At 41.6% G+C, this 19013-nt stretch overlaps 1 protein-coding gene across 1 annotated transcript in view; it reads right to left on the bottom strand.

Moving 5' to 3' along the window:
- Window positions 1–882: 882 nt before the first annotated feature.
- sema3d (sema domain, immunoglobulin domain (Ig), short basic domain, secreted, (semaphorin) 3D) overlaps window positions 883–19013 on the bottom strand; it is a 29955-nt gene continuing 11824 nt past the window's right edge. Inside the window, exons 4-18 of the mRNA XM_079162658.1 lie at window positions 17845–17907; window positions 17605–17724; window positions 17408–17501; window positions 16930–17058; window positions 14942–15078; window positions 13086–13200; window positions 12844–12913; window positions 12610–12754; window positions 11796–12018; window positions 11285–11373; window positions 10949–10990; window positions 10078–10235; window positions 8432–8496; window positions 8086–8225; window positions 883–3077 (exon numbers count right to left, since the gene is read on the bottom strand). Coding sequence (XP_079018784.1) covers window positions 2613–3077; window positions 8086–8225; window positions 8432–8496; window positions 10078–10235; window positions 10949–10990; window positions 11285–11373; window positions 11796–12018; window positions 12610–12754; window positions 12844–12913; window positions 13086–13200; window positions 14942–15078; window positions 16930–17058; window positions 17408–17501; window positions 17605–17724; window positions 17845–17907 — 2055 coding nt within the window. The 3' untranslated portion in view covers window positions 883–2612. The remainder of the gene's footprint in view (window positions 3078–8085; window positions 8226–8431; window positions 8497–10077; window positions 10236–10948; window positions 10991–11284; window positions 11374–11795; window positions 12019–12609; window positions 12755–12843; window positions 12914–13085; window positions 13201–14941; window positions 15079–16929; window positions 17059–17407; window positions 17502–17604; window positions 17725–17844; window positions 17908–19013) is intronic.

The following is a 19013-nucleotide window of genomic DNA, read 5'->3' as shown; positions in this document are numbered from 1 at the left end:
TTTTACCATGCCAGTAAATTATAATGCTATTGCGGAATTGTCTTCAATAGGCTTCCATACTGAATTCTGGTTCCTTCTTTGATCCCCGCTGCCTCTGTCTGCCTCTGTCTGCCTGTCTATCGCAACAAGTCATCTTTACTCATCGGTTCTTCTCCAATCAAATGTGAAGGTCAAGTTAACTCAATCGCATACCTCTCATACCTTTCCTCCATCTCTCCAAGTTTCCATTACCTCTCAAACATCTCATTTTGGGATATTCTTTTGGAATGTTTTGTTTTTCCCCCTTGCCATTTTCTTCACTCTCCTGACCTCAGTGAACTAATTAGTTCATAGCATTGTAAGTGAGGGGTGAACGGAGAAATGATTGACTGCAGGACCAGAAGAATGCAAACAGCACAGGTTTTTTGCCTAAAGATGACTAGATTGAGTATTTATTTCTTTATTAAATATAAGTGGTTTAAGCATTTGTTTTATATTTCTCGAGGACCGCTGTGTTAAAGTCTGAAACCACTCCTTTTCTGGTGTCCCTTTGCGCTTTCCCTTTTTGGGGGAGATGTTTGTTCTTTGCAGCTGACTGATAAATAAACTATAGACAAGCAGGAAGTGCTTAAAATATTTATTGTCTTTGTTTAGAGGAAACGTGGAGAAATCACCGTGGAACACCACAAAATGGGAGACTCTGATGCTGTTCCTTTGTGCATTTGTTTATAGAGGGCAAGTACAGTAAGCGCAATGAAATAAGAGGCATGGTGGTTTCTGTAGCGTTAAGACAATCAAATGCTAAGTGTTTCAACACAGAGACCGTAAATGTTGTGTAGGGGAGGTCAGTAAAAGAAATAAAAGGAAAGTTTTCCAATGATTTATTATTAGTATGGGGAAGAATGGAAAGAGTACAAGAATACGTGGCTGAAGTAAAGATAGCGTTCCTTTAAATACATTTTAAGTAGAAGTCAAATTTATTGTGTAAAAATGTACTCAGATAAAAAATTAAATAAGTCAGTTAAAATGTACTCTGAGTAAACGTTAATTTTAAAAGATAAGCATTTTCATATAACAATATTCTAATATATAAGAATATATTGTATGTTATATATGACCCATTCAATTAAAGAAGACATTAAGGCAACAAAATGCAGTGCATTATGCATTAGCATGTTAACGAATACACATCACAGCACAGAGACCTTATCTCCAAACCAACACAACCACTTATTAAGTACACAGAAAAACGACTGTTTCAGTAACAAGAGAAAATGTAATTTGTTGCTGCCACCCATGAGTTGGCCTATGGGACACATTTTTACCTGGTGATAGACTAAACAAAGGATTCCCATGACTAATGTATTTCACAGAGAAACCGTTGTTATATTTTATTCAGCATTATATCCAAGCACTGTGTATGCTATCATCTACATTATTATGTAAGTCTAAAAGTGTTATTCAGGTCAGACACATGGGGTTGCATAATGCTTGCTCTTCACGCTCACGAAACTGATGTTGATGCATTTAGAGCTTTATCAGTATATTCTAGGAAACCTGTAAATTGCTTAGTTTGATCAAAATCTTTCATATTTTGCATGGTTTCTCCTGAAGATGCCCACTTTCTCTCTCTTTTACAAACTCTCACACACACACAAACACACAAAAAGAGACCAGCTGGTCCTGAATCATTCTGACATCTGCATACAGTGTACAGGGACTTGTGTTGCTATATCAGGAGAGGCTCAGCTGAACTAACCCTTACCCATTCTCAACCTTGTCTGCTGTTTGCTTGAGACTGCCTGTAGCTGCTCTTTTACAGTAATACATTTTCTGTATATTGATTATATTTCTTCACACAATGAAAGAAAAAGCCATTCAGGGCAGAGAGGCCCAAAGACACATTTATTTAAATAACTTTAAAAATCAGCAATTACGAAAATATCTATTGAACCTACAGTATAGGAGTGAAGCATTTGTACAAAAATATGTCATTTTGTCAGCCCAAACACAATACATGATTATGATTACAGTTATACGGATCAGTAATAAAACTAAATTGAGCATGCTGTATCTCCTGTACATGGTATATAAATATTTACAGTCATTCAACATGAATGCATTGTCATCACCACAAGCAAACTATTTTAGTTATTTTTTTAATATTTTCCCAATTTCACCAATTCAAATATATGTTTCAATATTATCAAATGAGTAATGGTCATTCTATACTATTGGGGGAGCCATTTTGCCGGTGAAAGCTGTAGGAAAGACCAGCTATCTGGTCAGCTCATCTCCAGTCGATGAAGTCGATGGATGGCTATGCTAAGCTTATGGTTTTACAGATTGCAATAATTATTGTTATTCAGTCTCTCCTGTTTATTTAACGGCATGTTATCTGCAAACAGGACAGATGAATTAAATGACGTATTCACAACCCAATACTGTTTAAAATCGCTAGTTGAACTCTTGAACTGTATATTTCAGAGTTAGTCTTTTATTAACTCTAAGTTACATTGCTCATGGATTGATCTGTCATTGCAATTTTGCAGTTCAGTGTCACGTTCTGCTTCTTCATCCAACCGGTGAATATAGAGAGGTAACCCTGAATGGTTTTTTTTAAACCACATCCCTCACTGCTTTGCTGTCCTCACCACCCTCCCTCGCTCCTGTTTTTTCCACTCTTCCTCCCTCTCTCTGTGTTGTCTCCTGTTCCGGCTCTTCTTCATTTCCTGTATATGTTTCCATTTGCCAGCTCCCAAGCCTCGACCTCGCACCCTTGTCGGCCTCTTCGCCAGCCACAGTGAGTCACAGTACTCCTCCAGAGAGACAAAGGGAGCGCTCATCACTCTCAGGTAGTCTTTATAACGATGGCGGGACTCCCCGCCGTGCCGCGGCTCCACCGCAGGGTCTTCACTGGGCTGGGGCTTCCCATCCAGTTGTCCATGTGTAACAAGTTGCAGCGTGAGACGGAGGAGAGTGTGGGTAAAGTGTGTGTGCTCTTGAGCAACGCAGACATATACACCAGCATCGGAGGTTTGGAGGGAGCGAATCAAGAGACCTCGATCTGTGTGCATGACACGATCATCCAGCCTGACCTGGGACACAAAAAGAGACATGTAAGAGCTTCATCACAAAGAATAAGGTCCTGTCACTACAGCTGCCTTTGCCTAGTACACAATACAACAAAATGCTGTCAAATCCTGTGCTGCTTTCATAAATCAAGATTCAAAGCTTTACTATAAAACAACAAGAAATGTCCTACCCACAAACAATCAATCTGAATAACTACACATACAGACATACATACAAAACGCCAGCTTGATACCTGCCACCCTGTTTACACACACACACACACACGTTCACGCCTGATTTGTATCCAAGGTGCGCAAGACATGGTAATGACCCCTGAAACAGGAAACATATTGAATTGGGTGTGGTGAGTGTCACTCACAGCGTGTGTGTGTGTGTGTGTGTGTGTGTGGGGGGGGGGGGGGGGGGGGGGGGGGGGGCAGGGGTCTTTATGTGGTGTGGAGAGATCTTTAGATACATGATGAGTGTAAGCAGTACGCAAAGGCTAAAGAAGGTATTCAGCAAAATAAATGGTGTGTTTGTAGGTGTGTGTGTGTGTGTGTGTGTGAGGTTGATTGTGCTTGTCATCAAGGTGTAAGGGTAAGTAGCGTGGCAATGTTTATAACCCCCTCTTTTCATTTAGCATCCGCCATGATTCATCAGGTGGCATAGCTGCTGTCAGGGCCAAAAACAACACAGCTGTGTTCAGAGGACTGAGCATGTGTGTGCATGACAGTACGTGTGAGTGTGTGTTTGTGCATGTGTGGATGCTTCAAAAGCATACATCCCACAGTCCTGCTCTGAACCCCCCAGAGGTGTAAGTGCATGTAGAAAACAATGAATATTTGCCTGTTTATCTTTCTATGAACTCTGGCTCTGTGGTGGTTTCCCGGTCTGACACTGATGATGTGTTGTCCAGCCAGAGGCAGACCCGCAGACCTAAGAGGCTCTTTGGATCTTGACCCTCACCCATATTAGACTTACTAGTCTGTCTCCCGTCACATACTCATTTCCTGACACACTTTGAAAAAACACATGGGATAACAACGTAAAATCTCACCTATGCAAAATCTCTGCGTTTACGTTGGAGAGACCCACCCACACTCCCCATCCAAAATTAAGGCATCTGTTGCAAAATGGCAATGCCAGACATTGCAATTCACCCAGATGGTCTGTCTTTATTAGTGTACCTGTGTGTGTGTGTGTGTGTGTGTGTGTGTGTGTGTGTGTGTGTGTGTGTGTGTGTGATTAGCTAACAAAGTCCTGCAAGGAATAGCAATGCCGTTTTTAAGTGTATTGCACAGAGCTCTGTGCTTGTAGGAACACTTCCATGCATATTTGCATGTGTAAACAAGCGTGCATGCATGTGGCGTACTGCAAGGAAACACAGCGTTTCATTATTAAATGAAGCACTGGTGTGGGCAAGTGTTTTAAAAGCTTAAGCTTTAAGCCAACTTAATGCCAGTTTAAGAACTTCCCATGCTTTCAGGAAGGCTATGCTTTGTTCTAATGAACACCTCTGATGAAATTGAAATTTGTCCATGCTTTTCTTATTGCACATTTTCTAATGGGCCCGCATTCCAGGCTCCAGGAGGTGAATACACAAACGGGCACTAACAGACGCACAAACATGCTGTGAGAAAGTCGGAGGAATCTCTTCCAGCTCAAATCTTTAAAAGCTGCGTTCTTATGAGGGGATAAGAGGAGGGAGTTTGTGTATGATGAGAATAAGTGTCGGGGGTGGGCTGCAGGTGCTGCGAGCAGCTGGTCAAGGAGCAGTTTGTCAAAACCCATCAAGAGGCAGAAAGTGGGGAGAGAAACAGAGAAGGGAAGTCACTGTTGGAAAGTGTCGAGACAACACGAAAAAGCACAAGGGACCACAGTAGAGTAAGGAGCATGAAGGCAAGAACCAAGTGAAGAGAGATTAAGGTGGGACTGATGAGGGAGGTTTAGGGACAGAAGAGGACAAAGGATGACAGACAGAAGGAAACGGAGAGGGAAGAAAAGCACACGGAGTGAGAGGTCGACATAAGCCAGACACTTCAGAAATCACCTGCTCCAGCACCACATGTCCAGCTGTGAGAGCAGGTTCCACCTTGTTCTGCATGAGGGAAGCCCCACAACACTACTGGCATCTGTGCACCTTGTAAATGCAGGTTACCGGTCTACATTTTGTTCTGCTTGACACAGCTGCCGGTAAACGCAACATTAACGAAGGGTGGTAATGATAAGATAGAGAGAAAGCCGTGACGACAACAGGACAAAAGCAACGACAAAAACAAGTGGCAGTCAGTCAGATCATGTCATGTACAAAGATGAGGAAATAGTCAAAAAGCATCAATGACATGAAAGCTATTTGAATATCTTCAAAGTAACACGGCTCAGAAAAGGCATTTTGAAAAACATGCCGTGCTACACAGTTCAAACTAAGACACACACGCAACTATCTCTTCCATCTCCTGAAAAAGTACACAGAGTGTTTCTTTGACCTTCAGCTTGGTGTGGTTCACTTTAACTCATTTTCTATGTTTTGACTGTCAGCAGCATTGCTGGGGTTCAGCCAAGAAAACAATCACTCAAGTGCTTAATCGTAAATATGAGCTCACATGAGAAATAAGCAAAAAGTAGTGAAAACTAACTACTAAAGAGGGGTCGCCTGTGAGGGAAATGGAGAATAAAAACGTATTCAAGCACTCACAGGCTTTTTGTCTGTTACTAGTTAACTGTTTCTTATTTTTCCTATTCATTTTGAAAGCCATGTTTGTAGTCTGAAATGTTAATTAAATACAAATGTATTAGCCCATTAGTAGAAACAATGCATCATTCAGTCATGTATAATTACTTATAAATCCAAGCATTTGTGTTGCAGTTTCCTTTTGTCCTTGGTATTCTGTGTCTACAAACATTCGAGATGTTCACCGGCTGCTGTGCCATAGAAATACATGTATTTATTTATCTATTCATGCAAAGGCTGTATTATAAAGCCGTGTGTGCCTATTTAAATAGTTATTTTCTGGTTTCTTAAGGTTTCAATCATCATCAGGACATTCTTCAAGCACCAAAGCAGAATTGTTTTGTTATAAATCATAACAAATATGAACATTGGTCATTATGACACATTTGTGTAAAGGCTTTTGCTATAAAGCCCAGTCTGAGATCATTCCTCAGAGAAATTGTGAAACCTCAAAAATTGTATTGGGCTGCCAGTTAATACATTTTCTATCACATAGAAATGAATTTGATGTACATGCTCCGACACAGCCAAACCTCTCGGACGCTTTGCCGTAGTAAATACCAGTGAACTTGCTATTGATCCAACAGATTCTGTACAATCTGCTGTATTTTCTTGGCTTCTGTGTCATTCACATGACAATCCTGAGGGAGGAAGAACTCCTGCATTCACTCCTTCGTCACTTTGTCTAGAGTACAATAGGTCACATATCATTGCATGCCTAGACACACAAACAAAGAAAACACCCCATTGTGTCCATTACTCCAAAACACATGGCTGTCCCTAGGGAGCGCTCTGTTATCATTTCTGCTGTAGGGGATCATAAAGAAACACGCACACAAACATACACAAACACACACACACACACACACACACACACACACACACACACACACACCAAGGGAAATGCTGGGCTTTCTGCTGTGCAGGCCTATAAAGGAGAGGAACACATGGTTCTTTAGTGGCCTCTGCACCTGTCAGTTTGTTTACATTCACCCCTGAGAGAGAGGACAGGGGGCCAGTCGTGGGAGTAAATAAGTGTATCGTGAAGTGGGGAGAGAGAGGAGGAGTGAATGGGTTGAGTGGGCCACTCGCAGTAGGTGGAGGAAGGTTTGTATGTTTGGATAGGGGAGGGGAGGGCACTGAGGTGCTGAGTAAGCAGGTCTCTGTTGTCTCATTCAGGAGACGAGTGTCATCATCAATGAGTTCCTTTCCACACCTCAAATACAAACACATTAGACTCTCTGTCCTTCTATGTCCTTCCCTGTCCACCTCCCTGTCTCCCAGGATCTGAGTTTTAAAGTGACTTTGGTCCAATGCAAATGAAACAGTACAAATTTGTTTAACGGTTTTGAAAATAAACACTAAATATGCGCCACTTAGCAACAGCTGGACATTCAGCTTTCAACAGGCCCTAAAGATGGCTGTTTTTAAGTAATGCTTTGTGTGAAGTCAGTATGTTTACAGCTTAATAAATGTGTGGAATTTGTTTAATGATCCACCATTCCATTTTCTGTCCAGAACACAATTAAAAGTATCTATTGTCTCCCCTGGACCTATGGCCCACAGGGAAAAGCAGTTGCATTCCAGCGTGAATACCTAATGAGAAAATGCAATGAAAAAGGTGAAACCAGGGTGCAATTCTCATTTTTCTTTCCCCCAATTTATCATAGGGATAGATAACGTCCCATCCACAGAGATGGGTCTGGTTTAAGTCATTCCTCACCTTCCTCAAAAAGGTGAGGAAGGTGGAAAAGATAAAAGAGAGGAGCTGGAGAAAACAGTCACAAACATCAATAACGAACATAAAAGAAAATTAGAAAATAGCGAGACCCTGGCTCCCTTATTACCTATAATTCCACAAAGGATGTGACTTTTGGGTATTCAACTTTGTATACACTATAAGCTATGAACGGTCTCGTCTAGGTCCAGGCGCTGCTTTATCTTCCCCAAGATAAGCAGGACCTGCAGCAATATGATTTGTGGCTAAAACAGTTGCTGATGGGTTCAAGGCTCAGACCTCACAGCAGATGAGGTTGAAGTAAAGTTGTAAAAATGTTATTGGATGCTTTGAAGTACTTATGTAAAGAATATGTTGCAGTGATAAACGTCGGTATTTGGCCCTGTAACTTCCCTGCTTTGTGACCTGGCATGAAGAAAATGTGACCCCTCTGGTACACTCAAAAAACAAAAAGTCCACCTTCACTCTTCCGAGAGAGTGAAGATAGAAAGAGAAGGAAGGAAAGGAAGGAAAGGAAAGAGGGACGGTGTGTGTACACGTGTCGATGAGTGCGCTCTCTGACCTCCTCCCTGCGTTCAGATCCAAGTCTCTGTATGTACCACCGGATCTGAGCCTGTTGAGATTTGGGGATACACTCGAGGAAGGTTGAGTTGCTCTGCACCCCATAGAGGACCCTCTCCTCCACCCGTCCCCCAGCAAGACCTAAAGGAAACACTGCTGTTATTGATCCAAGAGTAGTTTCTCTAGTTCTAAAAAACGTACCTCATGCAGGTTTCCTCTAGCGACTATTTAAGTGAATCTTTTATCTGTTTACTGTGTATGTATTTACAGCTTGCAAAGAAAAAACAACAACTTTCTTACAAAGACAGATAAAGGCTGAACTTCTTAAGAGACCAAGGTATACGTACTCTCCTCTGTGTCCCAGCATTGACTGGCAGGGTCTCCATGCTTGATGTCCTGTCTTCTGGCTCGCCTGGAGAACACACACACGATTGGAATAAAAGTTCATTTTAATTTTAAAAGAAATGTCACCAGTATTTCTTTTTCTGATTTGGGATTGATGAACGCACCACAATAACCAAACTGAATGCAACACTGATCAAGCTGAAAATAATAGCTAATGCAAATGATTTAATTAAGCAAATATGTAAATACTAAAGGGACTATGCCAATAACTAATAACCATATTTCTCATACAAAAACACCATTCATTCTGTTTTATGTGCTTTTCCCCTGAGTCAGAATGTTTTGAAGGAGTTCAAACAAAGACCTCTCACACATCTCAAACTGGGGTATGTTTTCTCAAAATGTGCATACACTGGAAAAATAGGAACGCTTTGGTGAGCATTTGAAGAAGTTGCCGGACAATTAACTCAAGCAGCATTTTTTCCCCGACCTCTTAAAATGTGATTTAATGTGACCTCTGATTACTGACATCTCTGTCTTTCTCTGGTTGTCATCTGTGAAACCTGTGATTTGGACATGAAAACCAGTTCATTTCAGGAAATGTACAATCACAGGCCAAGTGCACAAACTGACTTTACAATGTCTTGTTTCAAGAAGTTGACATTTCTTTCTATAACAAAATGCCCAAAACAAGGGAAACTGCAGATTTATTTTGTTTTACCGCGTATATTTAAAAGTTAAAAAAGCGTTTCTTTGCCTCTCGTTTGGCGACGCTCACTTGGGCCACCTCCTGTCAGTCCTTTGTACTTGGCCATCTGTAGCCTACACTCCCCGACACTGTGGAGATCAGCTTTCAAAGAGCTCTGGAGACCAAACGCAGGGCCTCCACTGTTCCACAAACCATAACAGCATCCCCACTGGCCAAAAATATGGCAGTGTGACCTCAAACCGTAGGGTATCGATTCTGTAGAGCCTTGATTCGTGCAAGCAAGCACACAAACAAGAAACGCAGACACACAAGCAGTACGCACACGCATTGCACCACCAGGACTCACTCGAGAAGAGTTGCATGACAGAAACATTAATCCGCCGAGGAGCAGCATCTCTCTAATCAATGGACTAATACCCTGACGTGGAAACAAATCTGAAGAGGTGAGGAGAACCAAAATAGAAAACATATTGAGCAAGAACTATGAACTCTGCCTGGCAGTCGTAGAATAAAGAGCCAGCACCAGGAAACCAACACTCACACACACACACACACACACACACACACACACACACACAATTATAGGGCAAAAAAATGGTAATTATAAAGCAGTTTTTCTTTTTTTGGATCACAAATATTTTAAAGTTTATTGCTGCAAATCATGCTAAGCCACATCAAAATGTTAAAAAAATGAATGATCAACGGTACACCTGAGAGGAAATTAAAAGTACATTTAAATTAGCAAATTTTGAATTTGCATTGTCAGTTTTGTGCTTACACAAAAAACCCACTAGACTCTAGTCTATCTTTCCTGTCCTTTGAATGTGCAGAGAGTTACAGATTTGAACTTTAACAATCCTACATTTTTACTGTGGATGCATGCATGTTTTAGATTGTACTACATAGTCGGCAAAGTGAATTTTCACGGGTTTAGCATACCTCTTGGATGCAGGGATGTATTGTGAGCATGTGTGTCCGTCCCAGGCGCAATAGGGGTCTCTTGCCAGGCAGCATTCAGCACAGGCTTGGCCATACAGTTGACATCTACTGAGCGCAACCTGGGCTAGCCCTTCACTCGAACCCACGTAGAGCTGTTGCTATAGAGAAACACACACCACACACTGCTTCAGGAAAAGGTAGACATACAGATCAATATCAAGTACAAACGTATTATCCACAAAGGAAATTCCTTTGGTTAGAGGAACAAAAAAATACCTGAAGAAAGAGCAATAACAGAAGCGGTCCATAAAACTGATTGATTGATTGGCTGCAAAAATAAATGAAATATTTCTTTCACATATCAATATTCCCTATTGTGAATTAAGCTCAAGAACAACTGGGGGTCAAGGCTTTATAACATTAATACTCATAACCTTAAACAGGCACATAATCAGACCACAGAGATTTAAGGATTTTTACAAATTTGACTTTAATTAAGGATCTGCTCTGACTCGTCTGAATTCAAGGAGATTCCTGAACAGAACTTCCAAACAACCTCTGAAAAACACTAGCCAGCATGCACATACAGACACACGCACGGGTCAAACACTGCTGGAGATTAATGGAGGCAATGATTGGGGTTGAAGTGTCTACTGACACCCGTGACCCGAAGATAATGAAGCAGAAGGGGGAGAGAGAGCTCCAAGGAAATGGGGAAGGCTAAAGACAGAGAGCGAAATTGAATAGATGAATGAACTGGGGGTAAAAACAGTATGTCCTGTGCCACGTCAGGCACACACTGACTGCATGTGGCATGAATGAAGGCAGAGAAAAAAGTGCGGGAATCAAATGGACGAGAAGGAGGTCAAACCTGTTTAGAAGACATCTCCATACTGAGGATAGGAGTGGGAACCTGCAAAAAGTCAAACAAACAAGCGTCACCAGCACCTCAATAAAAATATATTGCTGGACAACTTTATGAGTAAAAACAACACATATGTTTGTTGATTAACAGCCCAGAAAAAATCCATCAGTGTGGCAGTTTGCAACAGAGATACAAGTAATATCTCACTGTCTAATGAGTCAACTGTCCCACAGAGGACAGATAGAGAACAGTTGGCATCATCTATCAAAAAGCTTGGAGCGAATGTAATTGTGTGTTCTTCTTTGTCTGTATTTGTGTATGTAGCCGTGTCGCGCACAGAACCTGGAAAACTTGAAGTTCTTCAAGAACCACTTCCTCTGTTGACCAATTGTCCTGGGTGATGCTCACCACCTTCAGAATCGAGCCAACGTCTACGACAGAGAGTGAAACAGGATGCAGGATGTGTGATTGGGATAAATCAAGCAAAACACACCACATGAATGTTTAATTTAGAAGTGAATAATGTAATCCAACCAGGTATGAGTACTGTATTGTTTTCATATCCAATAAAAATGAGCACTTCTGGTCCATACACTAAGGAACAGACACACTTTAAACACTGGACCATTCTCAGACTTCGGTTTGAGAACTTCTGTGTTAAAATGCACAAGTGACCTGAGACCGGGTACTGGATCCAAGTGCAACCTTACATTTTTTATTTTTTTTTTCTAACTGCAAGACCGTAATAGCATCCTCAGAATCGGTTTAAGACCAAGGACAATTCATAGTGATAGAGTGCCCTCTGCTGGTCAAATATGGAATTTCAAGTGCAAGGAGAGGGTATGTGTCTCACCTGTTCCCAGAAACATGACTTCATATTGTCCATCCTCCGCCGAAACTCTGTCCACCACAATCTGAGTCAGGGTGTAGTCCACTCGGACGCGTGTGAACACGGGTCGGCCAGTCAGAGGGTACACAGAGCGATACATAAGAGGGTGGAGTCGAATGAAACTGACCACCTCGTCTGGAAAGTCTTTGGTGGTCTTGATCCTTGGATCATATGTCTTGCTGGGACACTAAAGGACGAAATGAAAAAACATTGATCTTCTGTAAAATTTTCGCAATCACAAGAATGTTTGTTTGTGACTATTCCTCCCACATTTCTTTTCAGCTAACTGACTAGTTGTTTCGGTCTGACAATGTAATGGTGCATGTTTCCCTCTGGTGGTCAAACGAAGAACAGCAGGAGGCAACGCACATCTGGAACATCTGTCAGTCCAACTCCCCCTTTCTGAGTGTACTATTTCTCAAACAGCTGTACACCTGAAGCATACACTTAATCCTCCATACATTCTTTCCTTCCCCCTGATTATGTTTTGTAAACGAAATGAAAGAAGAATCTGATTAACATGTTAATTAAGTAACCTCTGTGAAGCCGAGGTTATGTATACGTCATGTGAAGATGACAGCATGCATACCCTACAGCATCTTGAACATTTCGTCCTTGAACCCAACACTTTCAAATTAGGCCCTGTTTATTATTCTGCAATTAGCAAGAAAGTTGAGGATTATATTCATCTAATTTGTGAAAAGAAAATCCTCTTTAGCTCCGAACAATTAAGTACGAGCTGTCAGTTTGTCTCTGGGCCTTTCAGTTGGCAACGCACCGTTCCAGGACGGGGATACGGTATCCTTCCCTCATATTCTACCCATCGGTGGTCGGGCCCCTCCTTGTGTGCGTAAGGTCCATTAAACACGGCCCTAATGTCCGCCATGCTGTACACACACACTGCTGAGCCACGGAAAATGGAGCTGAGAGGAAAGAGGGAACAAGAGACCAGTTTAAAGCTATAAGAAAAGCAGAGTGTTGTAGTATTGATGCTGGTGTGATGAAAGCTTACCTGGAGGTGGTAAAGACTGCATACACTTTGGGGTTTTTGTCATCTCTGGTAGGGAGCATAAAGATGTCCTCTATAAGAAAGAGAGGAAACAATATGGAGGTTATTTGTTTTATTACCTTAATCTGCACAGAAGAGATTTTTCTAACACTGTGCCACTGCTGACATTGATGGAAGTGCACTTAGAAGGTAGACTTTGGAAGATAATACTCAGTTTGTCACCATTTATTCTCACAATCACTTACGGAGCTCATCAAAGTGTGTGTCCACTCCGTCTGGTCCAGGGATCGAACACACAAGTCTGGTTTTGAGGAAGGTGGTCCATTTATTGGTCAGACTCCTTAACCCACCCACATCATTCTGAAACACAACCACATACACTGTAACAAAACCAGTCAGCATAGTGCAGCTGTCCAACATGACCAAAGGACAACCAGAATTAATAAATACTCACTTTGCACTTAACCACAATCCCACTATAATCTATCTAATGGATTTAAACACAGAGACGACACACAGCATCGCAGCCTGACTCAAATTTCCTGCACTAATTAGGAAAATAAATAGTTGAACCGCATGCCTCTAGTACGGATCTGCTTATTTAACCAGCACAAAGGAGACCTTCTAGTAAGTATAATCACAGTCTGGAGTAATTGAAAGAGGGGAAAAAGAGAGAGACGACGGAGAGACATCAAAGGAGAGGAGAAACAAATGGAAGTGCAGCATGTTTGAAGAGAGTACTAAAATCAAGTGAGGCTGTAGACTGGCAATGCAGGTTGTATCTTGGCATATGAATTGCTGTTTTAAGTAGCAACCTTTGATTAAGCTATGGTAAGAACGCTCAAGTGCACCTCTTTGTATTGCAAAGAAAACTTTAGAGATCCTCCCAATTAAAGTTGGCCAGTGTACTGACTAATTGATATAGAGTTAGGGCTCAACACACACACTCACACTCAAAAAAAATGTAAGCACTTAATGATGATGTTTCACAATGGTGATAATCTTCAAAGAGGATTGAAGTGAAGTGCCTTCGCTCCTTTTACATGCAGGGGAAAACCCACTTACAGAAATGATGAAAGGAAAGGAAAAATACAAAGTCCAAAAGAGACAGAAAGAAGAAAATAGAGTAATCTGGAGGAATCTCCTTCCAGTCTGCCTTACAGCTTACTCCCAAGTCATAAATAGGCTGAAAGCTTCGAAGAATGTAGCAATAGGCCTCAGAATGCTAATAGCAAACTGCTGTGTGGGCTAGTCCCATTTTGAATGACTAATGGTACGCTGAATGGTACACAAAAGGTCCCCAATCATGAATCTCTTCGCTCCTCAGTCAGCTGTGCAGTGCCATCGAAGCTTACTGTTGTTTTGACATTTCGTCAAATAGAACTTAATGGGCACTGAAACATGATATTATCCTCAAATGTCTTGCAGCATCTAGCAATTGAACAGAGAGAACGCTTGTATTAGGTCGTGTTGGGTATGCATTTGAAGTTTGGGCATTGTGCTTCTATGCTTCTCACATAGACCTTTTAATCATGACTTGTAGCTCTTGTTGCATTAAGAGGCTGAATGCTCTCTCTCTGAATTGCATTGGACAAAAGCATCTGTCAAATAAACATAAGCTCATGTAATGTAATGGTACCGCACTGGACATTCTTTCTTCATCACCCTTTTAATAAAGATACATGCAAACTTTTGAGGAAAAAAATGATGCCGAAAAGATCGACATCGACCTCAGTGTCAAAGTAGGCAGCAACAATGAGAATGCCCTGTCAGCGGAGCACAAAGAGGATAAAACCACGATTTAGTGCCCCGGATAGACTCTTTTTTGGTAACTACAAAAAGAAGAATGTATCAGAAAGGCATCCTCCGAGGGGACATAAAACACTTCTGTAGAGGCTGGCACAAAGATCCTTATCCGATCAGAGGGCTGTAGGAGTTATGACTCCCCTACACTCCTACTGTCTTTCTCTATGGTCCCACAGTGTTGTACCCACTGTGTATTCCCAGCTCCATTTCTTTAGTTGGAGTTTTCACTCTTCCATCCCCTTCTTTCCTCCCTACCTAACCTCACACTTTCTACACCTCTTGTATAATACCTCACCTGGCACACACGAGCCACTCGGGACAGGATGCTCTTGTCGTTTCCTTCCCACGACACCTCGCGGAAGAAGAAGTATATCTTGTCGTCATCTGGATTGTAGGTGTCTGCAATGGGATGGGCAGATATAAACCTGGCCTCTGAAGACACAGAGAGGAAAAGAGAGAGAGAGAGGGGAGAGTGTTAAAATAAGTCAGATAATGGATTTGCCATGTGCTGTAGCCTCGAGGAGGCATTAACACGACACTTAGCACGTTTATTTACAATCTTGCTCTATATATACAGAAAGGTCTGATGTATTACAGTTTCTATTTACTAAGCTAAAGCTTGGGCTGCACACAAATCTTCAACTTGCCGTATAGTTTGATACATGGACTAATACAGTGACTTCCAGGATATTTAGGTTAGTTTAAAAGCAGTTTTGTTTACTTTTCTATGATTCTCAGCCTGTCTGGCAGTGTCTGTTAAGCAGCAGTGTGGCATAGAGATCTTTAACTGGAACACCCAGGATCAAATATCTGATTAATAACAGTAATCAGTTAAAAGTAGTTGATTGGGAACAGCAGAACAAACTGTAAGCTCACCACATTGACATATTACAACCTTATAAAGTTGAATATGTTGAGACAGAGCAACAGTAGCATTTCTTTTGAGTAGTGTTTTTGGTCAAGACCAATAATAACTTTCTGTCTTGCTCTGTTTTGGCCTCCATCAACAACAAGGGGAAATCTGTCTGTTTGGCTCCTAAATGTTCCATTGTGTTCACAAGCTAGTGGACACCTTTGTCTGCTCTTTGGTGCGGGACAGGTATTTTCTTTTTTTTTTTTGACGGTAAACAGCTGCCTGCTGGAGCTGAAAATTAGGTTGATTAAAGCGGTTTAGAGTTAACAAGTTGCCGTAAAATTAAAACAAGCAGCTGAAAGCTAATGCAACACTCCGTAGAGCTGAGGGGAACTGCATAGTTGGGTCACTGTGAGTGACAGGTTTCATGTTACATACGGTCATTTTACCCGTTGTTATAAAAGTATTGATTATTGCAGCTTTAAAAGACAAGACAAGAATAACAAGGATGATAAACACTGCACGTGATGTAGGAAATAGCTGAGGGGAAAGGAGACAATCAGTGTCCTGATTCAGGTGGGAACTAGTCCAAAGGCTTACAGTAGTGTTGCAGTGACATTACATCAACATTAGTTCAACCCCTAGAAGCAGAGCCAACCACCAGAGGGTGATTCCCCAACTGGAACAGCTTAATGTACGACTGCTAACACACTCGACAGAAGGTAATTGTTAGTGCTGCAGCACTGGAAAGATGTTTCACAGGCTCACAGGAAGATCTGGCAGAAACACTGCAAGATGGGCTCTTTCTCTATGCCTGCACCAACACATGCACAAGAGAGAGAGAGAGAGAGAGAGAGAGAGAGAGAGAGAGAGAGAAACAGACAGACATAATGACTCCAAACATCTCTGACTGTGTGGTTGTGAAATGTGGAGGCCATGTGTAAGGATTTAGATCCCGGTGACAACAGTTGATACACGACAACCCATCAGTGGCTGTAAAACACTCGAGACTGGAGATGTATACATAGAGGTGACTCCCTCCCCAGTGATGACTGTGCATGCCTGTCTGTGTGTGTGTCTGTGTGTGTGTGTGTGTGTGTGTGTGTGTGTGTGTGTGTGTGTGTGTGTGTGTGTGTGTGTGTGTGTGTGGCTATGTGGTTGTGTGACTAGGCGTTTAAGAACGTGAATTTTGTGGCACACTGTAAATTCCCCCGTAGGTGTGGTCCCTGTTCAGCTATGGCATTCATATAAAAGTTCCAGCTAAATGAATAAGTGGGCTGTTTCCTCCACACTGGAATGTCAATAACCATCCTGAGGGCACAGAGAGGCTCTTTGTATCAGTGGAGAGGCTGGAAGTTTGGAGAAAAAGCAATAACAAGTTTTGAGTGCACTCAGCGTGCTAATATGGCTATGTTCAAGCATGTGTGTACCATTGATCCAGTATTCTTCAGACATGTCTGTGCGTATGTATTGCTGGTCAGGTGGAGGGCCAAGGGAGCGTGTGAACGTTGTGTCTTTGCCCAGGAAGTCAGATGATGTGCCCGCATAAAGGTACTGATCTGGAACAATAACAAGAGACAGGTTAATAAATATTGACATGAAAATATGCAGATAATAAATTCGCAAATATAGAACATTTTTATACTTATAATTAAAAGTCAAATAGCAGTCATTCAACATGTACAACATAACCAAAAAACATTTGACAATTTCCATTGTTGTTTAACTTTTTCCATTTCATGGGCTTACCTCAGTCAGTATTTTAAATGTACTCAAATAACAGTGGAGACTTGAAGTGAATCTTGATTTATTCCTGGGTAAATGGTGCTGTGCAGCAATAAAACTCTGGTGCACGAAAGATAAGGCAGGCAGAGGACTGCCAGAGTGTGTTGTGATTGCTCGTATTACCTGTGAGGACTGAGGTGAATGGCTGCAAGGGATCAAAAGGACATTTCAATCTGCCAGACTCGACTGTACTAGACAGCAGTTGGAAAACACCATCCTGAGAGACGAAATGGTTATAACATTAAAACTCTTGCAAAGTTAAATGCAACTCCTGAACTTGTGTCAGCTATCTTGCTGAGATTCACTCATGTCCACTTTACCTCTCTGTGGCCAGTGACTTCAATGAAAGCACAGCTGGGGTGGAAGGACCCTGTCCCACAGGCATAGAAATGTGTCCGATTGTAGTTGTGGAGGACCCTTACAAAGTTAGCACACTCCAACTAGGACAAGCAGCGACAGAAAAAGAGCAGTGATCAACTATTAAAAGAAGTTTGATTAAACTGTATATTATAGCAACAATACAGGACAGTACAGAGGTGACTTTCTTTAGAAGAACTTACATTTGCATTTTTGCCTGCCAGTTTGCACATATCGACTCTGTCTCTGGGAGCAGGCCAGTGAATCTAATGAAATAAAAGGAGGAAAAACGTCACATCTCATTATGTAGTATGCCAGTCACAATACTTGTGTTTTGCATTTCTACACTGGCTACTTGTGCACTTTAGAGTGGAATACAAGATTATATGGATCACTTTAAAGGGTACTGAGTAAGCTCCTGACCCCCCAACCTGATATGAGCCTAAGTGCAGCCCAAGATCCTCCAGAATGTCCTTTTAGTGACTTTTAAAGGCTAAAAACAAGAGGGGCCCAGGTCTTTGCCATCAGGGCCCCTCAACTCGGAAGCAAACTGCCATAAAAGTTCAGGCATTGGTTCTCTATCAAATACCATTTAAAAACACAATATTATTCACCATAATATTTACCGTAATTATTCTAGATTTCTGTTTCACCCTAAACATTTTAGTTTTTTCTTCAGTTATTTCCCATTTTGTATTCTACTACTACATTTTGGGGATTGTTGAACAACTGATCTCAGTTGTAGAATAATCAACATCTCCAGGTGCTGGTAAGAGAGCGCAATGGACGAACAACATCCAGTGTGCCTTCAATGGACCACACCATGTTCACACATGTGTTATAACAGGCTTATGTGCTTAGCGTGTTACCTCCCCTAAATCCTACTAAGGAGAGCTATCGCCAAACTTATTCATGGTACCACAGAGCCCGAATACGCATGCAAACACACCAGCACACATATTAAAACATCTCATGATCCCAAATTATTGCATGCCACCGAGGAACTCATACAGAAAAACAGTGTTACAACGTGATGTGCTGACTGAGTACGGTGTGGAGCTTGTGAAGGGCTTAAACTGGTTTTGAAAGCCAGAATATAAAGTGATCAGTGGCCTTGTTTTACCACAGCATATTGGGTTATTTAAAGACTGTGGTCAAAAGTTTACAACATAGCAGCTATCGCCTGAAAATCAAGGTAAAACCAAATAGAATGTTTGCTAGCAGAACATTCGATTGTGTTTTAGAGCCTAAGGGTCCCTTTTCAAGGTATGCTTCTTCATTAAGTGAAACGCAAAGATTGCTTTTCTAGATCATAGTCACTGTCAGGGGCTGATCCCAGAGGTCAGATAGAATTAGCTTTTTGGTGCATATC

The sequence above is a fragment of the Pholis gunnellus genome, assembly GCF_910591455.1.
Source record: "Pholis gunnellus genome assembly, chromosome: 7".
In the NCBI taxonomy this organism is placed as follows: Eukaryota; Metazoa; Chordata; class Actinopteri; order Perciformes; family Pholidae; genus Pholis; species Pholis gunnellus.
This window is presented reverse-complemented; position numbering and strand designations above follow the sequence as displayed.